This window comes from Haliotis cracherodii, unplaced genomic scaffold (assembly GCF_022045235.1).
Source record: "Haliotis cracherodii isolate W230 unplaced genomic scaffold, xgHalCrac1.p SCAF_5, whole genome shotgun sequence".
In the NCBI taxonomy this organism is placed as follows: domain Eukaryota; kingdom Metazoa; phylum Mollusca; class Gastropoda; order Lepetellida; family Haliotidae; genus Haliotis; species Haliotis cracherodii.
The window spans coordinates 44,467,379-44,492,466 of NW_027266308.1; the positions used below are offsets into that span (position 1 = coordinate 44,467,379).

Here is a 25,088-nt window from a genome sequence, read left to right on the forward strand (position 1 = left end):
GGGCCTCATGGTTTCAGGAGACGTTTCAGATTTTATGGAAATAACACCAGCATATCAGACTGGAGGTGGTAAAATCTGATTGGAGACTACAATGGATTGTTTATTGTGCTTCCAGTTTCTTTACAAAACAAAACACCAGATCTGTCGTTTCTTGCTCCCAACATATACCTGTAGGTTGTTTTGTGAGAGAATATTCTGGGCATGCTATTTGATACGAAATGAAACATCACACCATGTATTACTAAATCTCATTGTTTATTTACAAAATATACAAAACACTGCCTGTCATATGTCCAACCACTCCTTCATGTAGACGCATGTCTGAGGGGAGACAATTCCTCCATCGTGACACTGCTCAAACACCTGGAATACAGAAATAGACATCAAGTTTAAAATTCATATAATCTTCATCATGTTTATCTAAGTATATTCACAATGACGAAAGGAACACTTCCTGCTTACTTCATTTTGTTAAGTTGTAGCTTTGAAATTCAATATGTTCTTTTTGATTTCACCAAAGCGGTAAAAATTTGTAACCTACAAAAGTTGCACTTATTCTCTCCCATAAACTCCTTTTTTATCCATTGAACCCATACATGAGAACCCTGCTATATGCCAAGTGGATCCAATGTGTTAATTCTCACTGGACAGCCGTGGAGGATGGCAGATAGCAACTTACTGGACATGTTCCACAGGGTATCCTCACAAGTCCTGTGGGTTGGATGACCGGTTTAACGGCTCGGTACAGTCTCAGTTGACCGCTGTCCCCTGATGTCCCTTGTCCAGCCACTATAGTACGTTCCACCTTGCCGTCATAAATCAGAGTGTCAAGAATAGTCTCAATGTCCTCCACGGACAGTTGGACCTAGGTGAGAAAAATAGAGAGTGCCATTTTTAGCAATATTCGAGCAATATTACGACAGGGGATACCAAAAATGGGCTTCACACATTGTACCCATGTCAGGAATCAAACCCGGGTCATTTGCGTGACGAGACCGCTTAACCACTCGGCTACCTGACTGCCCCGAGGAAATAGAAAATCGATGAGTCAGCAAACACACAGTCTTTGAAATTCACGCTAGTCCACTGGTCCAAGACTACTAAATTGTGCTGAGGAAACATTGAAAATCCAATGTTGGTAGTGCTCATTGACGAGTGACTAGGGCTATAATTCTGAACAAGGTCTCAATACTTCAACCTTGCTACAAATTTGAACAAAATAAAACTTGACAATGTAAAACATAGTAAACATTTTTATCTTGTTCAAGCAGGACTAGCTACAAGCTCTTAAGGACAAGTGAAATTAGGTTTCCACTTGTCCTCAAGACTTGTCTAGAAAGACTGGATGTCGCTGCATTTTGAGGCTGTCACCCATTCTACATCCTCTATTATCCTGTATATTATATCTCAATTCTATTATGGAATACCCTGGACCAACAATGTCCAGCAGAGAATGTGAGCTTGAAATCAAGAACCAATTAAAATGCCACTTCTCAATGCAGGTTGTACATAGATCTCGTTAATCACATCCTCAATACTGTATTCGACGTAATAAGCGCCCAGGGCGCTCTCAAAATTAGAAATAGGGGGCTCTTATTAGAATATAATTTTGGTGGAAAAAAACAGTTGAAAGATACATTTCAGGGTTTATGCTGACAGCCTGAAATTTTTATGTATGACCTATATTTTTCCAAAATTTAATTGCCCACAAGTAAGGGTGCATATAACACACAAGTGCGTATTATATGCGTATAAATAAGTCTTGTGTACATTGATCCATCAGAAGAGGTGCTAATTGGGATTGTTCACTAGCCAATATATTAGCAAATATCACTGTGGGCGCTTATTACGTCGAATATGGTATATTGAATAGAATAGACACATAAATAAACTTTCAGCTAGAAATGAAGAAGAGTCCTACATAATGCGCCCCTCCTTGTTTATTCTCCCTGCAGTCTTCTATTGTACGATAAACAACTCCCACTCGTTGATTCAATATCATGCTCTGATATCTTTATCTATATCATTGATATTGGATGTGGTATGTTTGTCGCAGATCTCAAACTTAGGTCATGATGCTTGTCAAGAAAAGTATTCATCCTCAGTGAAGCATCCAGGAGATATCTAAACTTTGAATCCCATTTATCAACATTTTTCAACAAATCTGATTGCAGCATACACTCCCATTCATTTTGAAACAAAGACTAACATATTAAACATGCACTTAGGACAACAGCCAAGAACCAGCAATGACTATTCCCTGACATAATGAATTAAGTACATCTTACTTTGCTTATTCCAAGTTCTGATATGAACTTCCAAACATCTTTAGAGGGAGCAAAGGCACCATTTTTCTGAGCTATAGGGTCAATCTGAGATTCTCTAGCTTGGGCCGCCTGCAAGACAAATCACACACACTTAACATCACTGATTATTTCATGTTGACAAACAATCATCAAACAACTGTTTAGGTAGATACTCATTCCTTCATCACGTGTACCCCATTCAGTGTTCCAAACTAACCATTAAAGGCAAGGGTATGTTGTCATAACCCCAATGTTTAATGTTGAAAAATTGAGGGTCCCACGATTCAAATACTATTGAAATAACCTCTACGGTCCCCTCTTAGTCTTGAACACTGCACTTCTACCTTGGTCGGAATACTGCATGACAAGACATTCTTAAACTACTTAAGCTCACAAGGAAAACTGTTTCTAAAGTAGAATGTGTTACACACCTGATAATTTAAAAACACAATTAAACCTTAAACTACCTGTGTGGAATCCAGGTGAAACCCCAGCAACCTATGATGGTTGTAAGAGGCGAGCGAATGGATCAGGTGGTAATGCTCAGTGACCTGGTATTTTGCATGTCATTATACCATTCGTCACAACTCGCCCCTTTCCGTAACCTGCAAGAAGACTCGTCCCCATATCGATGAATGTTATGTGCGAAAACACGACAAACCAATCAGAATGCACGTATGATTTCAAGTACTTCGTCAAAGAATCCGTCAGAAATAATTTTTGATATTACACATGTCTTGCATCTAAAAATATACCCAAGACACAGTTAAATGTGTTCAATCATACTGTGTAATTCCGCACGTCCCCATGTGCTTTAAATAGCATCTGAAATATATATAATATATGGGGAAATATGTGAACCATTACGCAACGAATTGACAATTGTTTAAGGTATGCCCGTTTGCGCTAAGACGGAACCCGGTCACAAAAATGGCCACGAGGGGCACGAGTCGCTCTTCGGCTTGTCACGGAATAACCTGAGTTGGTCACGAATGGTCATTGTACCTCAAAGGTGTGGACCATTGCTCATAATATAAATGGCTCATTGTCTGGTCCAGACATATTTACATGACGCTGTCATATAGCTGGAGTGTGGTGTTAAACAACCAACTACAAACAACATGCCACAGATGGGCATGAACACAGTTTCAAAGATCACATCCTAGCGGTTGAGCATTGCCTAACAACTGCTTAGTCTGAGCTATTTGTCAAAACACAAGATTGATACACACTAACATTAATAAAGAGGTATTGCCAAACATTTTGTGTCAAACATCACTTACAATTTCATGTGTTGTGTTAGCCTACATCCAAGACACATCTGTAGTGTATGGATTTAAAGGGTCAAGTTAGAGGGTCCTTATGACATACTGTAGGGGGTGGGGGTGAAACGATACAACAAGGTCACGATACAAAGGTCATGATGCGATACGTATCACGATATGAATACTTACGTCAAATCAAACTTCCTGACTTTTAATATTTCAGAGCTGGTTCAAAAGGAAAAGCTAACTCTAGACACATGTTAAAAGCGGCTATTTTTATAAGTGAACTTGAGCGCTTATTACCATACCTTTTTGTAATAACTCCCAGACAAAAACACTGGGGGGTCATTAAACGAGTAGTAAGTATTAGCAAGCAGCAAGTGTATCATCTTGTATCGATACAGACAAAAACACTGGGGGGTCATTAAACGAGTGGTAAATATTAGCAAGCAGCCAGTGTATTATCTTGTATCGATATAGACAAAATCGTAACATGTATCATATCGATGCACCGGTGCACCGATGTAGAGAGTAATTTTAACTTCTCCTTTTACTTTACAAGGGAACCAAGTTATTTGATCATTTGATGAACACAAGGACCGCCTACCTTCTGATCCAGATATTTGTAACACTGTTGGTTGAGGACCTCCACAAACTCGGCCTCGAAGTCCTGATCACTGTACCACGCCCCACCAGTCACTGTCCGGTCTGGTTCCAGGTTGTAAAGCATGTACACCTTCTTCTTGGAGGCCTGCGTTACACAATAGAGGCATCATATTCAACTGTCCAAGTAACCAACCAATCAGACAGATCACTAGCATTGTAGGTGAGGTGAGGTGAAATGGGGTTTAACGTCGTGTCCAAGATTATTGCACTTATATAGCGACGTGTATGCATGTGTGTGGCTGCTTGTAATAGTCCGGACTGATGCCGATTTATAGTGCTAGCTCACTGAGATACCATGTCGCAGTTTAATATGAATAACCCACTCAGACACAGTATACTGACTCCGAGCCGACCAGTCCTTGTTTTAGCCCCTTAATGCAGAGCGCCAGACAGGGTAACAACAAGTACCATCTTTTAACGTCTTTAGGTATGACGCGGTCGGGGATCGAACCCCGGACCTTCCTCTCTCCGCCGGACGCTCTACCATTAGACCATGGAGGCTTTCACTAGCATTGTAACAAAAATATCATCATAGCAGGACAAGTTTTTATCTTGTACAGGTGTTTTGTACACAGGAAGGTTTGAATACAGGCCACTTCAGAATCAAGGAGAAAACAAATCAATCCAAAGATACAAAAAGATCCAGGTCTTTTTTGGACAGACGGGTCACTATTAACATGATTAACCATGTTAGAACATAACTACATCTCTAGTGGTAGAGTTAAAAAATTGAACATTAAAAAACAAGAAAGGAGACTGATCTGGTTTAATTGGAAAAAAACAAACCTGCTAACCAGAATGAGAGATCAACCTATCAACATGGAAATTAACGTATGATCATGTATAAAATGCACCAATTTTATCTTTCACTTTTTTTTCATTTAGGTCTCAAGTACCCCCAGATGATAAGCATCCCTTGTTTCCAATATGATTTTTTAAAATAAATTTAAAGAGTCTGAGCTATATTCTTCCCTGGTGTGTTCCAAATGCATGAAAACCTCTGGAAACAATGTTTCAAGTTATAATTAATTTTGTTTGTTTGTTTGGTGAAGGTTATGTGGTCCGTTATTTACATGATATTATAATATATGGAGACTGCTCCAGTTTAAAGTACTCCATGCTTGCTGGAGTGAGTGAGTGAGTTTGGTTTTACGCCACTTTTAGCAATATTCCAGCAATATCACGCCAGGGGACGCCAGAAATGGGCTTCACTCATTGTACCCATGTTGGGATTCGAACCCGGGTCTTCGGCGTGACGAGCGAACGCTGTAACCACTAGGCTACCCGACCGCCCCCCATGCTTGCTGGAGTGAGTGAGGGCTTCCATGTGTGACCAGACATATTGTGTGTAATAGATTGTTGTATGTGCTTTCATCTGTGGGGATTCTGGTATGGAATTGGCCCCCGTTACCTATGCTTGTCGAAAGCGCCAACTGAAATGGATCTGCTGGACAAGCACCATCTTCCTGAGTCAAGGGAGTAAACTGACTACCACACACTATTGCCGACTACCACACACAACCTCACATTTAGTGAAAGACCTATGATATAAATAATACTGTAAACAGCTTTATTTCTGCGCCGTTAAAATATTGCGAATACCACGCCAAAGACAATACTGCGACAAGATATTTTTGCGAGTTGCCGTGTTGAGATGACCCCTCGCGTACCAAACAATAGACAGCTTCTCTCCGATGCTAGTTTTTCTGAGTTGGCCGGAAAGTTGACCGGAAGAGATTGCGACCAATTATCAAATACGATATAAATAATATATACAAAAATTCACTCAATTCTGCTTCATGGTCAATAGGGGCAGTGGGGGAGACTCTAGTTGTTAAAACATTCACTCATCATGCCGAAGACCTTGGTTCAATTCCCCACACGGGTAAAATGTATGAAGCCCATTTCTGGTGTTCCTGGCCGTGATATTGCTGAAATATTGCTGTAAGAGGCATAAAACACTCACTCACTCACTCACTCACTCACTATCAGTCACTAACCCAAGTACCTTTGGAAACATTTGTTGGGCAGCAAGGATCTATCATGCTGTCGAAAAATATCTTGCCTCTCAAAAGCCTTTTCAACGATAACTGTCTAGGGTTAACTTTGCAGTATAATCGATGATTTACTTACTGCTACAGACTTGACAGCTTTGATCACCTTTTTGCTTTCTAAGTTTTTTAGGATTTTGTTGAGTTGGGTCATTAACAGATTGCTCTTGTATCGGATATCCCTGATCCATATTCCTGCAAAATACAAGACATGTAGTGGTGCAGTGACACAAACATCAGCAGTTTGCTACTCTTAGTCATGCATCACATACACAGAGTTGACTCTTAACCAACATCGGAGTCGTAAGAAGGCTCTAAATGTGTTGGTCTCAAAAAAAGGGTCAGATGTTATCATTTGAAGACAAATGCTTTAAACAAAACCTTGAAAGTGTGTCTAAACTGACATTGATCCAAGAAGGCATACTCCATTATACACACATCATATGTGCCAATAGGCTCACTTAGAAATTACATGTTCAATTTTTTAATCAAACATAAGGCCAGTGATGAATGTACTTTAACATGAGTAAACTTGAAAAACCCAATGAAAAATAAACACGCTAAAATAACAGCATGATTCACAAAATGTGGACTCAGAAATTTAAAAGTGTATTATCAATCACAATGAACAGCAAGGGGGCAAACGTTCTCAATTACCGCTTACTATTTCGCTTGTGGTGAAATGAATTTCCCTAGTTTGAAGATAAATTAAAAGTATTCTCATTGTTGGTATATGGCACACTTGAATAAAGCAACATTTCTATCTTGCAATGTATAATGGCAAGTCACCTTTGTTTCCAGCCTCCTTGATGATCTGGTAGACCAGCTTCTCCTGGTGGTCTGCGCCTTTCACCTGACTGCCACAAGCAGAACACACTATCATTCACTGTTCTGTCTTCATTTGTTTGTTTGTTTGTTGTTTAACGCTGCCCTCAGCTATATTCCAGCTACATGATAGCGGTCTGTAAGTAATCGAGTCTGAACCTGACAATCCAGTGATTGACATCATGAGCATTTTAGGATACACTATTAAGATACGATTATATGCATCAAACAAGTCAGCGAGCCTGTCCACCCGATCCCCTTTTGAGACCAGGTTGCTGCACTGTCCTGTGACGATCCAAGCTAGAATTGGTCTTCAGCAACCCATGCTTGTCGTAAGTGGCGACAAACGGGATTGGGTGGTCAGGTTCACTGACATGTCATCATATCCCATGTGCGTAGATTGATGCTGAAGATTACAATCACTGGACTGTCTGGTCCACACTTGATTATTTACAGACCGTCATCATATAGCTGGGACATTGCTGAGTCCAGTGTTAAACAACAAACACTCATTCACTTGATGCAATCACCTCGTGCACACTGTTCACTATACAGGTATCATTTCATGAAGCCTTAGGTTTATCTCAAAACATAAAATGGAATGAGTGGTGTTTAGCTTTTAATTGGATTTTTCTCTGCTCAAAAATAAATTGCATGCATCTGAAGTACAGATGTTGGCAGATCTGTTTAACAAAAAATATTGTATATCTTTATTTATCTAATTCTTAAATTCTTTAGGCTTTTATGTATAAAAGAGCCTTGGGTCTCAAAGGAATTCATGTAAGCTTGATAGTAAAAAGGCACTATTTTCTAAACAAAATAAAGACTTGAAAATACATGACTAGAGTTTGGATGACTGAAAAGCATGGCTAAGGAGGAACTTACAAATGTTTAGTGACTTTGAGTGAAACCTCAATAAATAGGACTAAGGTCTGAAATACTCACGTCCATAAAACAGGCCTCAAAGTTTAAATTTTTACCATATGGCTACAAGGTTTTTTTTCCATTTCGCATTGGCTGACGTTTTAGTCGCAACTTTGAGGCCTGTAAAAGGTGAATGATTTATTCTATTGCATTTTTGTATCTCATAATACAGATGGAAATTTTCTTTGCACATGCTGTCACATCTTTGCACTCAGATTTATTCCTAGAGGCCGGTTAATGGCACTATTTGCATAATGACACCTCAACTCCCAGGGATTCTTGTTGTGATCTGTTTCCAAGAATCTATTTCAGTCAATACCTATGCTGGAAGTGCCTCATATCTTACCTAGTGCCAGGTATCAAATATCATATCATATATTAAGGATTTGTTTCCAGCTATCCAATATAACTCAAAATATGGAATATATAAAAACGAATAATGTATCTTCAACAGCAATTGTTTTACCAACATTATCATGATTATGACATGGAAAAAATGATGTCTCTAAGTTGGGAAAACGCTGTCATTTCAGATAAGGAATGTACTCACTTAGCAGCTTCTGGATCTTTCAACCTGTATACTAACTTGGAACCACTCTTCAACAAGTCAATGCGACCCTGCATAAGAGACAAGTAGATTTTCTTTTTATAAACGGTGAAAGAAGGTTGAGGACATAAAATGTTGTCTTTTAGCAATAAACATTGAGCAATAAATCATATTATACATAAAAGTCTTTGAAAAATATTGACTAGTATCATGCTTCAAGGCATCTTAATGAAATGCCCATATGGGAAGTTAGGGGATGACTAGATCCCTGGTACCCCAGTGCATGTCATAAGATCATCTTAATGAAATACCCATATGGGAAGTCATGCGAAGTCAGGGGATGACTAGATCCCTGGCACCCCAGTGCTTGTCATAAGATCATCTTAATGAAATACCCATATGGGAAGTTAGGGGATGACTAGATCCCTGGTACCCCAGTGCTTGTCATAAGACCATCTTAATGAAATACCCATATGGGAAGTCAGGGGAAGACTAGATCCCAAGTACCCCAGTGCTTGTCATAAGTTCATCTTAATGAAATACCCATATGGTAAGTTAGGGGAAGTCAGGGGACGACTAGATCCCTGGTACCCCAGTGCTTGTCATAAGAACATCTTAATGAAATACCCATACAGGAAATCAGGAGAAGACTAGATCCCAAGTACCCCAGTGCTTGTCATAAGATCATCTTAATGAAATACCCATATGGGAAGTCAGGGGAAGACTAGATCCCTATTACCCCAGTGCTAGTCATAAGAACATCTTGACTGGTGGCCACAGTGTGTGATGTGATAGAGTGTGTGTCACCATACCCTGATGACATGTAGCACTGCTCATGCAAGCACATATTTCTCCGACTTGATAATTTACAGGCCGACCTGATATATGCCCTGTTTCTTTCTATCTTTTTGGCCTCATCTTTGTTTTATCATTGGCAAACCTGGCCTCGTACTTACAGTTGACAGCAGCCGGTTGATGGCTGTGACTCTCTGCTTCACCTCAAACTGAGGCATGTCAGCCTGAATTGTTGCATCATCAATTCCTTCAGGGTGAGACTGACAGAGAAGAAGGATCCTGAAAACATATCCAGGTTACCATGGTAGTTGAGCTGCTCAATCAAAAGTGCATTACAGATATCATGAAAATACCAAGTCAGTCAGTTACTTCAGAACATAGGAGACAAAAGTCAGTCACAATTCAATGACAAATCTTACATGGGACTTTTGGACATTTTAACTTTTACATTAGTATAGCTGTTGCTGCAATCGTTATACCGCAAGTAAGCACTGTTGCAAATGTTGTACCTCAGTCACCTTCTGTTCAGGCACATCAGAGGTTTCAGCTTCCCATAATGGGGCTAATCAAATATATTTTTCTATGAAAAGAATGTCAACATGATTGTACTGTAACAATATAATAAAGACTAATAATCTTAGCCAGACATTTAGCCAGACAACAGGCATCTAGGCACTTCAATAAACGGCAAACTTGCCAGTCTTTGGACATTGGTAACGGAATCCATATGCATGTAATGTGGGGTCCTTTTTTTGAAGATTTTTTTCGAGTTTCAGGGTTATCTGAAGGGAAACAACACTCCAGCTTTGTAAGTATTGAAATATGGATCAGCTTTTTCTTATAGGATTCAAAATTTTCTTATCATGGACTATAATCTTGACTGGTTTGACTTGTGTTCGGCACTATTGTTGCTGTACTGCACAAAGCGACAGCTATCGGAGAGCTATGGGCAGCCATTCGATAAAAAAATTCAAAGTTGAAATAAAGGCAAAAGTATGCAATAATAGTCAAATGTTATGAATAAAGAATTAAATGTTACTAATAAAGGTCAAAATACAAAACACAAATGGATGCTGGTAAAAAAGTATGAAGCTGAAATAAAGTTTAAAAGTATGCAAAACTAGTCAAATTGTTATTAATAAAGTATTAAATGTTTCTCATAAAGGTCAACATACAAAACAAACAGAAGCTGGATAAACAAATACAAAATTGAAATAAAGGTCCAAAGAAAGCAATATAATAGTCAAATGTTACAAAAAGATGTCATATGATTTTGTTTGTTTGTTTTGATGTTTTACACCGTGCTCAGCAATATTCAAGCTATATGACGGCGGTCTGTAAATAATCGAGTCTGGACCAGACAATCCAGTGATTTACGTCATGAACATCGATCCACGCAATTGGAATCAATGACATGCATCAACCAAGTCAGCGAGCCTGACCACCCAATCCCGTTAGTCGCCTTTTATGACAAGCATAGTTGCCTTTTACGGCAAGCATGGGTTTCTGAATCAACAAATGTCTCCACTTATTATCCTACACCGATATAAGTAGTTTTATTTAAAAGCTTTTCAGAAACTGTGCGAAAACAAAATGCTGCCTAATATCTGATCGATAAAAATATATTTGGTTACGGAAACACATTTTGAAGTGCTATAGTATGTATAACGTTATACATTCGATAGAAAAAATAGCTTGCCAAAAATGAAGAAAATACATTTTCCTCTATGATGTCACAGTTCATTTTGGCACCTGATCCATTTTGCTTGTTTTCATCTTGACCATTTATCTTCGAGACAAAGACAAGTTGTAAGTTGATGTTAAAATGTATGCGTATTTCAGGGATGTATGTATTGCAGCTGTGTGTGAAATATATGTGATGTAATAGGCGTTTCATGACTCAACTCACATCTGCTCTTTGAGTCTATTACTGTGCTGCCACATGCATATTACATAACATATAATACATTCATAATATCTGACTGGGATTTATAACCCAGTCTTAAAATGTTAAATTAAATAATTACCCCAGACACAAGAAATGCCAAATGCGAACCACTGATTAATATATCCTTGAATCCCTCACATGCAGGAATCCCTCACATGCATATGTGTTATCTTTGCATGGTTTTTGTCAGGTAATCTGAGTTGTTCCGGCACTAATTATACTTATAAAAAGGTCATTTACTGAGCATCAAGTGAATGATGACGATTACAGAGGTATAGGGTTTATGCCATGAAACATGCACGCTGGGACTAGCAATTGTTGTATTATATGCAATTTGCCTGAAAAGTAGGGGTGGTTGCTATTTTGAGTGTATGAACTGAACTTCATTGTCACAAAAAAAATACTACGTACACGTACTTGCTGTATACTACACAACGTAATTGTACATACACATTTACACACGCAGACGAATTTGCAAGTTGAAGGGTTTCAGTAAACATCATTCAATCAAATGCGAGGACTCAAGAGCATTTTCTCATTTCTATCCATGCTTGCCTAGCGCAAACCAGCTGCTAACTATATCAACAACCGACAACAAAACAAAATGAATTAATACCTTGTCTCTAAATCAATTTCTTCTACTGGTTCTTGTTTCACCGCCGACGCCATGTGTCATTTAATGTACAACAAAACAAATAGGCAAAACCTTCTTTGATAGTTGCACGCAAGAGCTTGAACCGGTGAGGAAATTCCGGAAGTTTATGTCTGCTGTTCATATCGGAACAAATCATGGCCTAATTGCTGTTGGTTATATATAAGCTGGATGACTATCACTTATTTCTATAAATAGATCCAATATATTTTTATTATGTGCTTGGATCTATTATGAAGTTTCAATAGATATTTCTTTCTAAAAGAGTTTTATAGCCTCTTTGTTTCGTTGTTTGAAATTCAGTGCGAGGCTAATCATGACGATTATGGCGGAAGCACAGGTACGTTTGTGAGAAGTTCTGCGTAAATTTCAGTTAAAAGGTATGTTTATCATGATTTTCTTGAGATTGACGAAAAGAGTACATTGTTTGTCTTTCATTCTTTGCAGCCTGAGATAACTGAGGGTTGCAGATTGCCCGTGCTTCTAAAAAACGGCGATGGTTGGCGTAAGTAAAGAGAAAGTAATACCGAGCGCCACCTGCTGGCATTTAACAACACCAAGATTGGGATACCGGTTAATTCATTTTGTTAATTGAATTACTGTCATGTTGAATGGAGATATTCTATTGGGGTATTTTTAATATTATTTTGATAGAGAGTAGGTGCATTATTTATTGTATGTTTAAAGTGGAGCTGGAATGTGTGTACAAGATATTTTATTAACTCCCTTTATCATCAGGGGAAGCAACTCTCATCTTTCAGTGCAAGTTACCTGTCAACAAATAGACTTCTATTTTCACTTCTTGACAATATTGTTGATGTCATAGTATTTGACATGAATATCTAATCATGTTATTTTGCAGATATTGCAGAAATCCTCAGTAAAAAAGATGTCCAGGGAAAACCTTTGTACTACATTCACTATGAAGATTGTAAGTATTTTTGATACTGTCAGTCAATTTCTTTAGTTTTATTAATTTTCTGTTTGCTATTCATTAAGAATGAACAAAATGCTTATAATCATAGTTTTGTGTTTATATTTAATTCTCATTCTCTTTGTTTAGTTAATAAACGACTTGATGAGTGGGTGCCAGAAGAGAGGATGGACATCAGTAAGTTGGAACAACCGAAGAAAGATGCCAAAACACCTAAGAAGGATTTCCAAAAACTGGCCAATGGTGGATCTCGCCCCTGTAGCCCAGAGCGGGACGTTGTCACTCCTGTTGTAAGTACATAAGTTTTATGGACTTCCTTATTCATATTTTCTAATAAATAACACAAAATAAATTCACTTTATCACTTTTCCTTGAAAAAAGGATAATTTAAGTTATATTTTGTCTCTTCAGATGATGACAAACTAAATGCATTTAGATAACAGAATTGAATGATTTTGTTATATCTCACCCCAGGTACAAAATGGTACCTCAAACAGTGGTGGGCTTGTTGGCGGGTTAGGTGGTCTGGGTGCTGGCCTAGGTGCTGGATTAGGAGGGATGACTGGACTGACGATCAACCTGGCAGTTCCATCTCCTAGTGGTGCAATGTGCAGCACGGGTGGCATGAAGAAAACACAAGCAGCAACAGCAGCCAGAAAGAGAAAGGCAGAAGAAGATGCACTAGTAATTCTTTCATACTCGAACATTAATTTTATTCATTTTTGTCAAATGTATGCATTACAAATTGATAGTCTTGAAAAAATAACACTTCAGAAATAACTATTTCCCTACTAGTTACTGTCAACCATTAATTTGAAATACACTAAATGTAACCACAGGTTTCACTTTTTGTACTTTTTGTAGTTTCAGGTAACCTCAACCATGTTGATAAAAGTAGCATATTTTTAATCAAAACCAAAATGTCTTTGCTAAATTCTATTAAAACTAGATTTATGCTATTGATTATATATCAAGTGCACAAATTTGATAACTGCATCAGGAAGAGTACTCACAATATTCAATCACTTATAAAAGGTGGAGCTTAACCAACATGTTGCCAACAATCAGATTTCATATTTGTTAATATGTCATTTTCCAGCAACCCGACTCACAGGATGCACTCCCAAAGATGCCAAGACAGACAGGCAGCATGGTCGCACATCACGATGATATTGTTACACGGATGAAAAATGTTGATCTTATAGAACTTGGTCGCTACCGCATCAAACCTTGGTACTTTTCTCCATACCCACAGGTATATATTGCCTAGAGCCCAATTTTATCTATCTAGTCAGTGAAATGATGGGGCCGTGCAAGCCTACTAGTTTAAAAAAAGTAGGATCATTTCAAAAATATTAATTTTTAAAAACTATTAGCATCATTAATGTTGTCAAGATTACGAAAATGCATTCCCTATGTTCATGTTAATCAATTGTATCAGTGTTTATGAGTGATAAAAGCAATGAAAGCTGATGAACTTGTTGACAATTTTGTGTTATTATAAAGTGAATGTTATTTTTGGAAACCATGTGTCCAAATGTAGCAAAGTGGTTTTTTTATGAATTCATGTTTTCTTCATTTCACAGGAACTCACACAGACACCTATTGTTTATATCTGTGAATACTGCCTCAAATACTTGAAAAGCAACAAATGTTTAGAAAGACATTTGGTAAGTAGATTAATAAAGAAATAACCAATGAGGAGGGGGGAGTTGTTTTTCGTATCATAAAACACTGCAGGGATAATAAACCATGAGGGGCACAAGTTCGATGAAACTACAACCACGAGTGGTTTGTTTCTTATATGAGATATCAACATTATTTACAGCCTCTTTAAGGATATTTACCGTTATATAATGATGACTCCCAGAATACAATGCGGTCTTGGCAATGTTGGTTAAGTCCATGTTTGGAGGGGGTGAGGGGGGGATAATTTTGGTATTTCCTAAATATTCTTACCAACATAAAAACAGTTGATGTCCATTGTCTACATTTTTTTCCATTATAAAATTCCATATCTCTCCTACTTTTTGATGCGATCATCCAACCATCTGCTGTGCCCACTACATCAAAGGGGAACAAGTCACTAACCTCTCAAAAATAGGACAAAGAAACATTCACTCGCTCATTCACAGAGAATGTCAACACTTGCAAATTATTTCTTATCCTGACGCAGCAAACTGCAATTTCCGTTTTCACTTCAATCATCTTCGACTGGGTGACTAAGATTGTCTCAACAACCTCATGATGGATTGTTGAGCTCTTGTTTATGAATGATGTGACTTGCTCGTGTTGTCAAAAAATATTCTGAGTGATTGTTGGGCTCTTGACTTGAACTTCTGATCTGCCATGGGTCACGTATCAGAAGCGTCGGAGGTACCTGACCATAAAGCATAGCTCTGCATGTTAGATGAAGGACAGATAACTCTGACTGGTAACAGCCATCAGAGATGAGGAAGAGGCAGGTTTTGTGTTCTGTTATATGATCGAAGTGAAGGAAATTGCATCATGTTGTGTCAGGGTAAGTATACTAACATAATGAATGTCAAAATGAATGTAATTTTGTAATTGCAGGCCAAATGTTTACTTAGGCATCCGCCTGGAAATGAAATTTATAGAAAAGGTGAAATCTCTTTCTTTGAAATAGATGGAAGGAAAAACAAAGTAAGTGTGATATATTTTTCTTAATAAGTCTGATCTAACTGCTTAAAAACTTAACGGCAAAGATTGTTTAACACTGTCTTATGAAATGGAAACAGTCTTAAATTATTTTCAAATATTAGTATTCAGAAAGTGAAAGCTGTGCTTCAAATTGTCATGTGTTGCTAGCTGACTGTATTACTGGTATTAGAAAGACCTATGTTGTAGAGGGTCAATGTGTCATTCTTATTTTCCAGGCATACGCTCAAAATTTGTGTCTCCTGGCCAAGCTGTTCTTAGATCACAAAACATTGTACTATGACACGGATCCATTCCTCTTCTACTGTATGTGTGAGATGGACAACAGGGGCTACCACTTAGTAGGCTACTTCTCCAAGGTGGGTTCTGGCAATTATGTATTGTTTGTTTGTTGTTTAATGCCACACTCTGCAGTATTCAACCCATGTGACGGTCTGTAAATAATCTAGTCTGAACCAGACAATCCAGTCAATGACATCATGATCATCGATGGGATACAATGACATACACCAAGTCAGCAAGTCTGTTATGACAAGAATGGGTTGCTAAAGTAATTTTATATTGAAAGCTGATATATACAAGTTAGTTCTCGGCACTATATCAGAAATATACCCATGCCCCTGAAACATCACATTAGTGTTTTATTCTGCTTTGAGACAAAATGGCAATTCTACAGCAATGTAGCAAACTTTTCTAATTAGTAAAGAATGGCTGCCCTCCCACACCAACTTTTGAAAGGTTGTGGACAGAATATTTTATAGAATAGTATCTTCTGAAAAAAACATTCTTATTAAATACTTCAAGCAAATAGAAAGACATTAAAAGATGGTGCTCCTTGTTATCATCACATCATATGAATAGAAATCATACCATGTCATGTGAATTATTTGACATGTTACTACTTTATTTTACAGGAGAAAGAATCCACAGAAGATTATAATGTAGCTTGTATTCTCACATTACCACCTTATCAGAGGAAAGGGTACGGAAAACTGCTGATAGAATTTAGTAAGTACTTTACTGTGAAAAGCAGCAGAATACCACAAATTTTATTCCTTCATTTGATCAAGTGAGTGAGTGAGTATGGTTTTACGCCGCTTTTAGCAATATTCCAGCAATATCACGGCGGGGGACACCAGAAATGGGTTTCACAAATTGGGTCTTTGGCGTGTCTCATTTGATAAAGATGAAATATTACTGATTATGTTATAAAATGTCTTTCAATTACTTTATTATATTTTATATTGTTATAGTTGAACCTAGGAATTCTGCCCTTCCGAGGACATTCTCTTACTTAGAATTTCTTGACTTAATTATTTGTGCGACCTAGGAATTAAAAAACTACTGCATGGATTCTTTTCAAATTGGGGTTAAAATTTCTATACCAATAGAAGAGGTGCAGTGCAAAGTTTGTCTTCAATATTTGGATTTTCTGAACATATACACCTATTTTTCTAAATGAGAGTCTTTTACTGAAGCATTTGTGCGACCTATAACTAGAAAACTACTTCATGGATTCTTTCAAATTATTACCTTTTTCATGTTTTTCAACTTAGAAATATGTTGGAGTCGAAGTCGGGGGTATTAGTGAGACCTGCTCACTTTTTGCCTTGTTATTTGATAATTAAAGAAGCTGCCGACCTTATTTTCATAAAGAAAATTAGAGAGGTCACACATGCATGGCAAATAATTTGTGATTTGGGAAACATTGTCAACAGCACCGATAAAATGCTTTCCATGCCAAGACAATCAGTTCTTGTTGACAGTTTGCAAACAAATAGTGAACCACTTCAACAGTACATAGGTTGACGTAATTTGTAACCAGATCCTCACAGGGCTCATTTTAATTTTGTTATCAAGTTGATCTGGGATTGGTCTGGTTGGTGACAAGTTGTCCATAATCAATTAAATGAAGGCTGTGATGTTTTTATATTTTTCGTCATCCATATTCAATTGTGTGAGGAAAAAAAATTGTTCTGAGCCTTCTTCAAGTCTACAAGTACCGGTATTTAAGGTATCCTGTTTTACAGCACTATGTAACAAGATTTGGAAAGGTCTGGTTCTGTGATATGATCTGTGAAAGTGTTATTGTCTGTTTACAGGTTATGAACTCTCTAAAGGTGAGGGCAAAACGGGTTCCCCAGAGAAGCCTCTCTCTGACTTAGGCCTTCTGTCATATCGCAGCTATTGGTCACAGACCATTCTGGAAATACTGCTGAATCTCAAACCGAATGAAACTGGCGAGAGACCTCTCATTACCATCAAGTAAGTTGCTGTACTCATTGTCTCAGGTGCTATGATGCATGCTTTTGTCTTGATTGTACAGTGGAGTTTCAAACTGAAAAATCCTGATAGTAAGATATTCCTTTCTTCCACTGAAATTAGTCTTTCAGAGAAATGTATATAAGAAATCCTACACTTAAATTTTCATTATGAAAAGAGGCTATGAATCATTGCACATGATACTATTACCCGGTCAGTTTATTGTTTAGTTAGGTTTTCGCATGTACCCATGGTTAGTCATGTGATAAATCATTTAATGACAAAATTGTCTGGAACTCCATGGGTACACTAAAGGTCACTAATGTTTGCATTTCTTTCTGACTTTTGTATGTTTGAATAAAGATGAAGCTTCAGTCAACTTCAGTTTGTGCATGAAAAAATCGTTTGATGTGTGTATCTAAATAAATCTTGCCAGGGCTACGGTCAAACTATTCCCAATCGGACATTTTGTACCCACAGTGGATACCCGGGTATGGTCGGGTAATAGGGGGTAGGCTACCCGGGTAATAAACTTGGACTTGTTCTAGCCCTAGTGAGCACCATTTAAAAACAGTAGTGACCTTGCTGATACATGTCATAATGGGTTTGTTTGGTCCAGTACTTCCACAATTGGTTCAGTGGTCTAATGTGCGGTAATTTGCTGTGATCTGTTGCATCCCTTAGTCGTGCCAGGATTAGCTGTGGATTCAGATTCCGGATTCAGTTATTAGACACAAGGTTTGTTTGAACCATATCATCTTCCCCAAGCAAGGGAGTTAACTGACAATAAAAGTCCGGTCTCCACCCTTGCCGAAATAGGCTGGATTTTATTGGCTATTACGAGTTATGTCCCTTCTATGTCCCTCCTATTGACCAATGAGATTCCACCTCTCATCTCATTTGCATTTGCTTTAAACAAAATGACCGCATCCAGTCAAGACGATCTGATCGATAATCAAGTTCGATGTTGTAATGAAACAGGTTTTGCCTCCTGTAGTGAATCAAATCACCTTGATTAAAAAAATGAAAAGATTTGGAAAATATTTGTCGACGCTCAGTTGACAGTACACATGCTTTGCAAATCCTGGACTTTTATAGTCTGTAAAGATCAGGAAGATGAAACCATATCTGCTTATGGTTTCAAAGTGGTAAACGTAGATTAACCTCCAGTACTCCAGGGCTTTCCTCCCACTTCATGCCGTGGTGTAACTGAAAGACTGTTGTAAGAGGCTGCAAACCTGTCTCAAAGTCGTCACGATAAGTGCAATACACTGACCAATGTAAAACACTCGATCTGTCAGTGAGATAGTCTGATCCATGCATGATGTATATATGTATTGTTGCAAGCAACATCTCGCTCACCCACCCACTTACTCATCCACCCACTCACTCACTCTTCATCCGTCTGATAACATCGTGTCTTGTTAATTACAGCGAATATGCTTGTCGTAAGAGGTGACTAACAGGATCAGGTGATCAGACTCGCTGACTTGGTTGATGCATATCGATTCCAATTGCGTGGATCGATGCTCATGATGTCAATCCCTGGTTTTTTTGTCCAGACTTGATTTTTACACTTTGTCGTCATATAGCTGGAATATTGCTGAGTGTGGCATTGAACAACAAACAAACAAACACATCTTACTGTGAGTGTTTGTCACTCACTCACTCACTCACTCTGATAACATCCTGTATTGTTTCTTACAGTGAAATTTCGGAAATGACCAGCATCAAGAAAGAAGATGTTATATCAACACTCCAACATTTGAATCTCATCAACTATTACAAAGGACAGTATATCATCACAATATCAAATGAACTAATGGACTCTCATAATCGTGCAATGGCTCGTAGAAAGATCCGTATTGACTCAAAATGCCTCCACTGGCAGCCCAAAGACTGGAGTAAACGAGGGAAGTGGTGACTATAGGAAGAGATAGACTATCAAATAACCCATCCTTCTAGCAGTCTAGTTACTTGAAAGTACTTAAACCAGCCTCTTCCAGAAGGCAACTTATACCATGAATATATGTCCAAAAGTCAAGAATACCAACGACAGAGAGATGAGTCCAATATGCTGCTCACATGGTCACCTTCTCAGCAAACCTTCATCAATAGATCCTGGTGTGTTGCAGCCAATGCCATGGACAATTGCCTGATGATTCAGATTGGAATTGTGTGGGAAAACTCAGTTCAATGAACAAGTGCTTCTTTTTGTTTTTCTTAAAATTTTCTTTTCTCTTTTTTCAGCAATAGTCTGTGATACAAACTTTTTTCTACCATTTTCATTCTGACTTTTTTGGGGGGTAATATGTGTCTGTCATCTCATTCCAATATCATGTAGTTTGATATATATTCAGGTCATACCCGTTCAGAGGAATTACTGGTACACCATTGTCATTTTACAAGTGGCTCTCACAACTTCGTCCCAGTAGCGCCAGTTAGGTTAGAAGAAACTATACACTTGTCACACATCAACAGGACACAGGCTCACACTTGATGACATTTAGTGGCAACCCTCGAAACGAGCGCGAAACCCAAGCGAGCCTCCCAAGACAGGCGAGCCACCAAGGGGAGCTAACTCTGCTTACATTAATACATGTCAAGCAAACCTGCGTTGGTGTACGGTTTACCAGTAAGTTGCTGGTCTTAATTCAAGTCTTATTTCACACATTTTCATTTTTTTCTTCTTAAATTTTATGGACCTCAAACGTTTTTAAAGGGTGCTTATGGTTTCATAATAATTGTTTTACAAACAATTGTTTAACCTTAACCTGTTTGTTGTTTACAAAAGATGGTGTAGTATACCATTGTACAAAATAGTTAACTGTATCAAACTTTCATAACCATAATAATATACTATATTATATAAATATACATGCTAGCAGTTTTATTTATTGTTAGTTAGGGTTTACTTTTAAGGATTTTTGTTGCATTTGTCTCTTGATTGGCATGATCCATGAGTGAGACCAAACAGGAGAATTTGTGAGTTTGTGATCAGATGAACTTTCGTCATATCAGCCCATACCATAAGTATTTAAAATTGTCCCTCTTTATGCAGAGCATTTAGTTGTGCAGGTGAATATGCTGAACAAGCATGTCTCAACTTGCAATCATATTAATTTAAAGATAAATTAACTGAACTCCCTTTTTATTGGAAACTACCTGGTACCCATTTTTCAACTGGAACGTTAGTACTTCAGATAGATTGATTCAGATAGATTCAATGATAAAACTACTTTTAAGTTGCTTCCCTATTTGATAGCTTCAGTTCTGGTGGTCAGACTCGCTTACTTGGTTGATGCATGTCATTGTATCCCAGTTGCGTCCATCAATATACAGTGTCAAGCACTGGATTGTCTGGGCCAGATTTGATTATTAAGCTGGAATATTGCTGAGTGTGAAGCTAAACAACTAACAGACAAGAGTTAGTTTCAGCTCCCTTGCATATGCACAAACAGTGGAGTCAATTTGAATTGAGCTTTCGAAGTGCTTATCTATTTTCAAAATGGCAGGTCTTCCTCTTCCTCACCAATGACCTTGAATTGTTCATAAGATTTCTTACTGATCACCTCATGAATCTAAATGTCTAGCACAGTATCATCAATGAAAAAGTAAATGTGTTCATTTATAACAACCTATATGGTTTTTTTACGTTAGAAAGCATTTTTTGTAACAACCATTTTGGGAGGTTGATATATGACAGGGCCAGCGGGTGTTAAAACAAATGTCACTTTTTTAGAGTTATTGGAAAGAAACATGGATATATTTTCACATGCTTTGTTGTATGTGGTACTTGCCCAGTTATTTTATGGCTGAATCTCTTCATTAGTGTATCACAACAAAATTAAACTCGGCAGATAAGATTCACTATGTACACCACTCAAAAGAAGTAAGGGACCACCCAATTCTTTCATATTACTTTAGTTAATCTGTCATACAATGACAGATTAATTATAGTAATGTGAAATAATCAGGTGTTCTTATCTTCTCTGGGGGCACGGGTGGCCCAGTCGTCTAAGGTGCCGCGATTCGCTGTGCAGAGTTGCATCCCTTGGGCATGCCAGAAACCTATGATTGTGGGTTCAAATCCCGGTTCGCCCCAATTATGTTTCTAGGTTTGTCAGCTCCATACCCGTGCTCGTGGGTTTCACCAAAGTGGTAAACGTCTGAAACCTGCATCACTTCGGGCTTTCCTCCCACATTAAGCTGACACGCCGCGATATGACTGGAATAATGTTAAAAGCGGCGTTAAACCCAACACACTCACTTACTCACATCTTCTTTGAGTTGTATACTTGGCTCTTTCATGTGTGTGGCCAGAGTGCACTGTTTGAAACATATTTTCATTCACAAGACTTCCTAAGCCTTTATTCTGAGGTTTGGGGGAAAGTGCTTGTAAAGTCCTTGAATTCCATTGACAAGTCTTCTTTAGTGCATACATTTCATGAAAATGGCACAGCCATGTTAAAGGGAGTAAATAGAAGCAGAAAGCTTGCCGCTGTTCTTTTGTTCCTAACCAGGATTTTACTTAGCAAATTGCTTTAGTTAGTATATCTATTAAATGTTTGAAATTTGATGTATCGTTATTCTGCAGATTGATGCAATGGTGTATTCTTTGTCTTCAATACGGGTGCTTGAAACACTGGATAATGTCTACAATCTGCATAAACCGTAGACTATAGATCTACCAAATGTGTATCCAAAGTTATTAACATTTCAAATTGAATTACTGATAAAGGATCCATTGACTGATGGGGTCAACACTCAGGTCAGGCATTTCGGGTTGATTTTAAGTACTATCTTCAATCTCATGTTTTATTGATGTCTTGAAGTTACAGGACACTGACATTTGGTACTAAAGTACTGTTGGAAATGCTAGAAAAATGTTTGATGAATAAGATTTATAGGCTATAAAAAATATGTCAAAATATGTCAAAATAAAGCAAATCTACCTAATCTAGCCTTTCGTATTGAAAAGAGTATTCTTAAAATATATTTAATGATCAACTAACACCTGTCCCGACCCATCATGGGAGTGTTTTGCCAAAATACATGCATGGCGATTGTTTATATTATAGTATTTTATTTTTGTGAATAAGACATTTAATGAAGTGTTAATTACTACTGAAAATAGGTTGCATTTGCATATGTCCGAAGTCTTTCAGCTTTCGGTCACTGGACCTCGCCACTTTCTTTTTTCTTTTTTTTTAGTGCAATTTTTTCTCCTGTGAAATTGCAGATAGAATATATTGACAATGAAATAGTTCAAACTTCAGGTAGATTGACTGATAGTAACTCAACATTTCAATTGTAGAATGTCTGAAATGCTTTATTTATTTAAATGTCAAAAAGCATTTTTCTAGCTTTCCCGATAGTGTTTTGGAAAGGGATTCTGTTGGACAGACATGACCTTTTGTTTGCCATTGTTATGGTGAAACTGAAAGGGTTTTTCTCAGTACAAGCTAGCATTTCATGAACAAATTATCTTATGCATTGTATCATGACTGTTTATCGCTCTGGCTGAGATTGACAGAGATATACCTTTTGGTCATTGTTGGCAAGCTAACTTGAATCTGCAAGGTCCAGATTCAACTGATCACTAACAGTTAAATCGTCATGGTTACTAGGTAACAAATTGTATTTTTGTCAGTGACATGTGATGAAGTTATTCAAGGGATGTGGAAGACTGAAACCTTGGTGATTCTCTCACAATGCATCACGGTGAAAGGCGAGAAACACAGCAATATTTGGGTGTTGTACTGCAGGTGTGTGTCGTATGTTGTAGCCAAACCAGTTACATGTGAAGCAACACTAACAGGCTCTATACATCCTTTGTATATTAAAATTGTGGTGTACCTCATTCTAGGAACAAATTGCACAACTTCTGCATCTATATGTATAATGGATCATCTTTTCTTCAGAACAGATTCTTTAGTAATATGTAGAAAAAAAATTAGGTATCTTTATATTTTGTGTCTCATCAATTTCATTTCTAATTCATAAACTGCAATGTCCTACCATTTGTAAGTGGACGTTATGCAGTCAGTAAACATTCAAATCATTACACCCTAAATGGTGCTGGGATGAAAACTTAGCCTTTTATCCTCGGTTTTTTTTATATATCTCTGAGCCCCTTGACCAAAGAGTTAAGTAATAATTTGTTGTAACTATGGTAACCTGAACCAGCTGATATTTGCTCAAAGCATCTCACCCTCTTATGCATAAGGAGTGAATGTGTCAGTTTTAAAAATGGTTCAGTTTTCTTGTCCATTATTCAAAAACATTTTCCATGTGTTGTCTTAGAATGTGATTGGCTTCACTGTTGCTTTCCAACTCACAACATTAACGGATAGATGCTGTTGTTTTGACTGCTGTATTAAGGTAGACCATTCAGACAACCTCCCACATATTTTCATCAACAAAGTATTCTCCATTGTATGCACTCAGAATTAACACAATTAAAATAATTCTCTAAAGATTCTGAGATATACTCTACTGGCAATATGTCTGCAGTTTCCGCTTGGAATATCCCCGATGTGTTATCTACAATCACTTCCTGACTAGAGTTGTGACCAATAGAAATCGCCAGTGATGAAAGTGTTCACTTGCCATATTCTGTCAAACTCCACCCCAACGTAACCACTAGAAGCGGAATTATATATACTACTCAAAAGAAGTTAAGGATCACTCGATTCTTTCATAATGGAAAAGTTAATCTGTCATGACATGATAGATTAACTATAGTAATATGAAAGAACCAGGTGATTCTTAACTTCTTTTGTGTAGTATATAAGACTGCATGACTGTATTGATAGGCCAAGGTAACTAAATATTAACCTAACCTTCTGCTAAAGGTTTGGTTGCTTTAAGTACCAATAACAATTGAAAGTTACAACTCCACATATGTTGTAACCCCTGTAGTTCCAAGTTTCTAGCCTTCTAAGGAGGAGCAAGGCTGGCCAAGTGCTGACTATGTAGCTGGACAATGTATAGTCATGGTAGAGCCACCTCAGGAAGTGTTCTGATTGCGTGGTTTGTGTGTGACGTGAGAGCTTGATAGTTGTATCATGAAGAGTGAGAGAGTGATCATTTTTTGTCAACTATCATGTCAAATAAAACTGTCTTAACAGTTACTCAGCCGTTTTGTTATACATTGGTTATTTTGGATGAGAAGAAACCCTGTGTCACAGACATCTTGTGCTTTCAGTTAAATGCAGCTGAAGGTTACAGC

At 37.7% G+C, this 25,088-nt stretch overlaps 2 protein-coding genes across 2 annotated transcripts; one reads left to right on the top strand and one right to left on the bottom strand.

Annotated features, from left to right (window-relative positions):
- Positions 1–260: 260 nt before the first annotated feature.
- On the bottom strand, positions 261–12,021 carry LOC139443507 (DNA-directed RNA polymerase III subunit RPC6-like). The gene is made up of 9 exons (XM_071224496.1): positions 11,944–12,021; positions 9,541–9,658; positions 8,588–8,655; positions 7,078–7,145; positions 6,371–6,483; positions 4,179–4,322; positions 2,289–2,396; positions 680–865; positions 261–363 (listed from the first exon to the last, which is right to left on the bottom strand). The coding sequence occupies exons 1-9, from the start codon at positions 11,994–11,996 to the stop codon at positions 286–288; spliced, it is 936 nt and encodes a 311-aa protein (XP_071080597.1). The 5' UTR covers positions 11,997–12,021; the 3' UTR covers positions 261–285.
- A 272-nt stretch (positions 12,022–12,293) lies between these two features.
- On the top strand, positions 12,294–24,936 carry LOC139442721 (histone acetyltransferase KAT5-like). Its single transcript, XM_071223601.1, has 12 exons — positions 12,294–12,319; positions 12,427–12,484; positions 12,842–12,910; positions 13,043–13,203; positions 13,388–13,597; positions 14,013–14,168; positions 14,500–14,583; positions 15,488–15,577; positions 15,811–15,951; positions 16,507–16,600; positions 17,695–17,857; positions 19,562–24,936. Exons 1-12 carry the CDS (start codon positions 12,296–12,298, stop codon positions 19,776–19,778), a joined length of 1,467 nt encoding a protein of 488 aa, XP_071079702.1. The 5' UTR covers positions 12,294–12,295; the 3' UTR covers positions 19,779–24,936.
- Positions 24,937–25,088: the final 152 nt, after the last annotated feature.

Excerpts from the sequence above, each read along its gene's own strand:
- LOC139443507 (XM_071224496.1), bottom strand. The coding sequence starts at position 11,996 with ATGGCGTCGGCGGTGAAACAAGAACCAGTAGAAGAAATTGATTTAGAG. Across the intron at positions 9,659-11,943 it reads GAAATTGATTTAGAGACAAG|GATCCTTCTTCTCTGTCAGT; the intron begins GTATTAATTCAT and ends ATATGTTTTCAG. Across the intron at positions 7,146-8,587 it reads AAAGATCCAGAAGCTGCTAA|TCAGGTGAAAGGCGCAGACC; the intron begins GTGAGTACATTC and ends TGCTTGTGGCAG.
- LOC139442721 (XM_071223601.1), top strand. The coding sequence starts at position 12,296 with ATGACGATTATGGCGGAAGCACAG. Across the intron at positions 12,320-12,426 it reads CGATTATGGCGGAAGCACAG|CCTGAGATAACTGAGGGTTG; the intron begins GTACGTTTGTGA and ends CATTCTTTGCAG. Across the intron at positions 15,578-15,810 it reads TAGATGGAAGGAAAAACAAA|GCATACGCTCAAAATTTGTG; the intron begins GTAAGTGTGATA and ends CTTATTTTCCAG.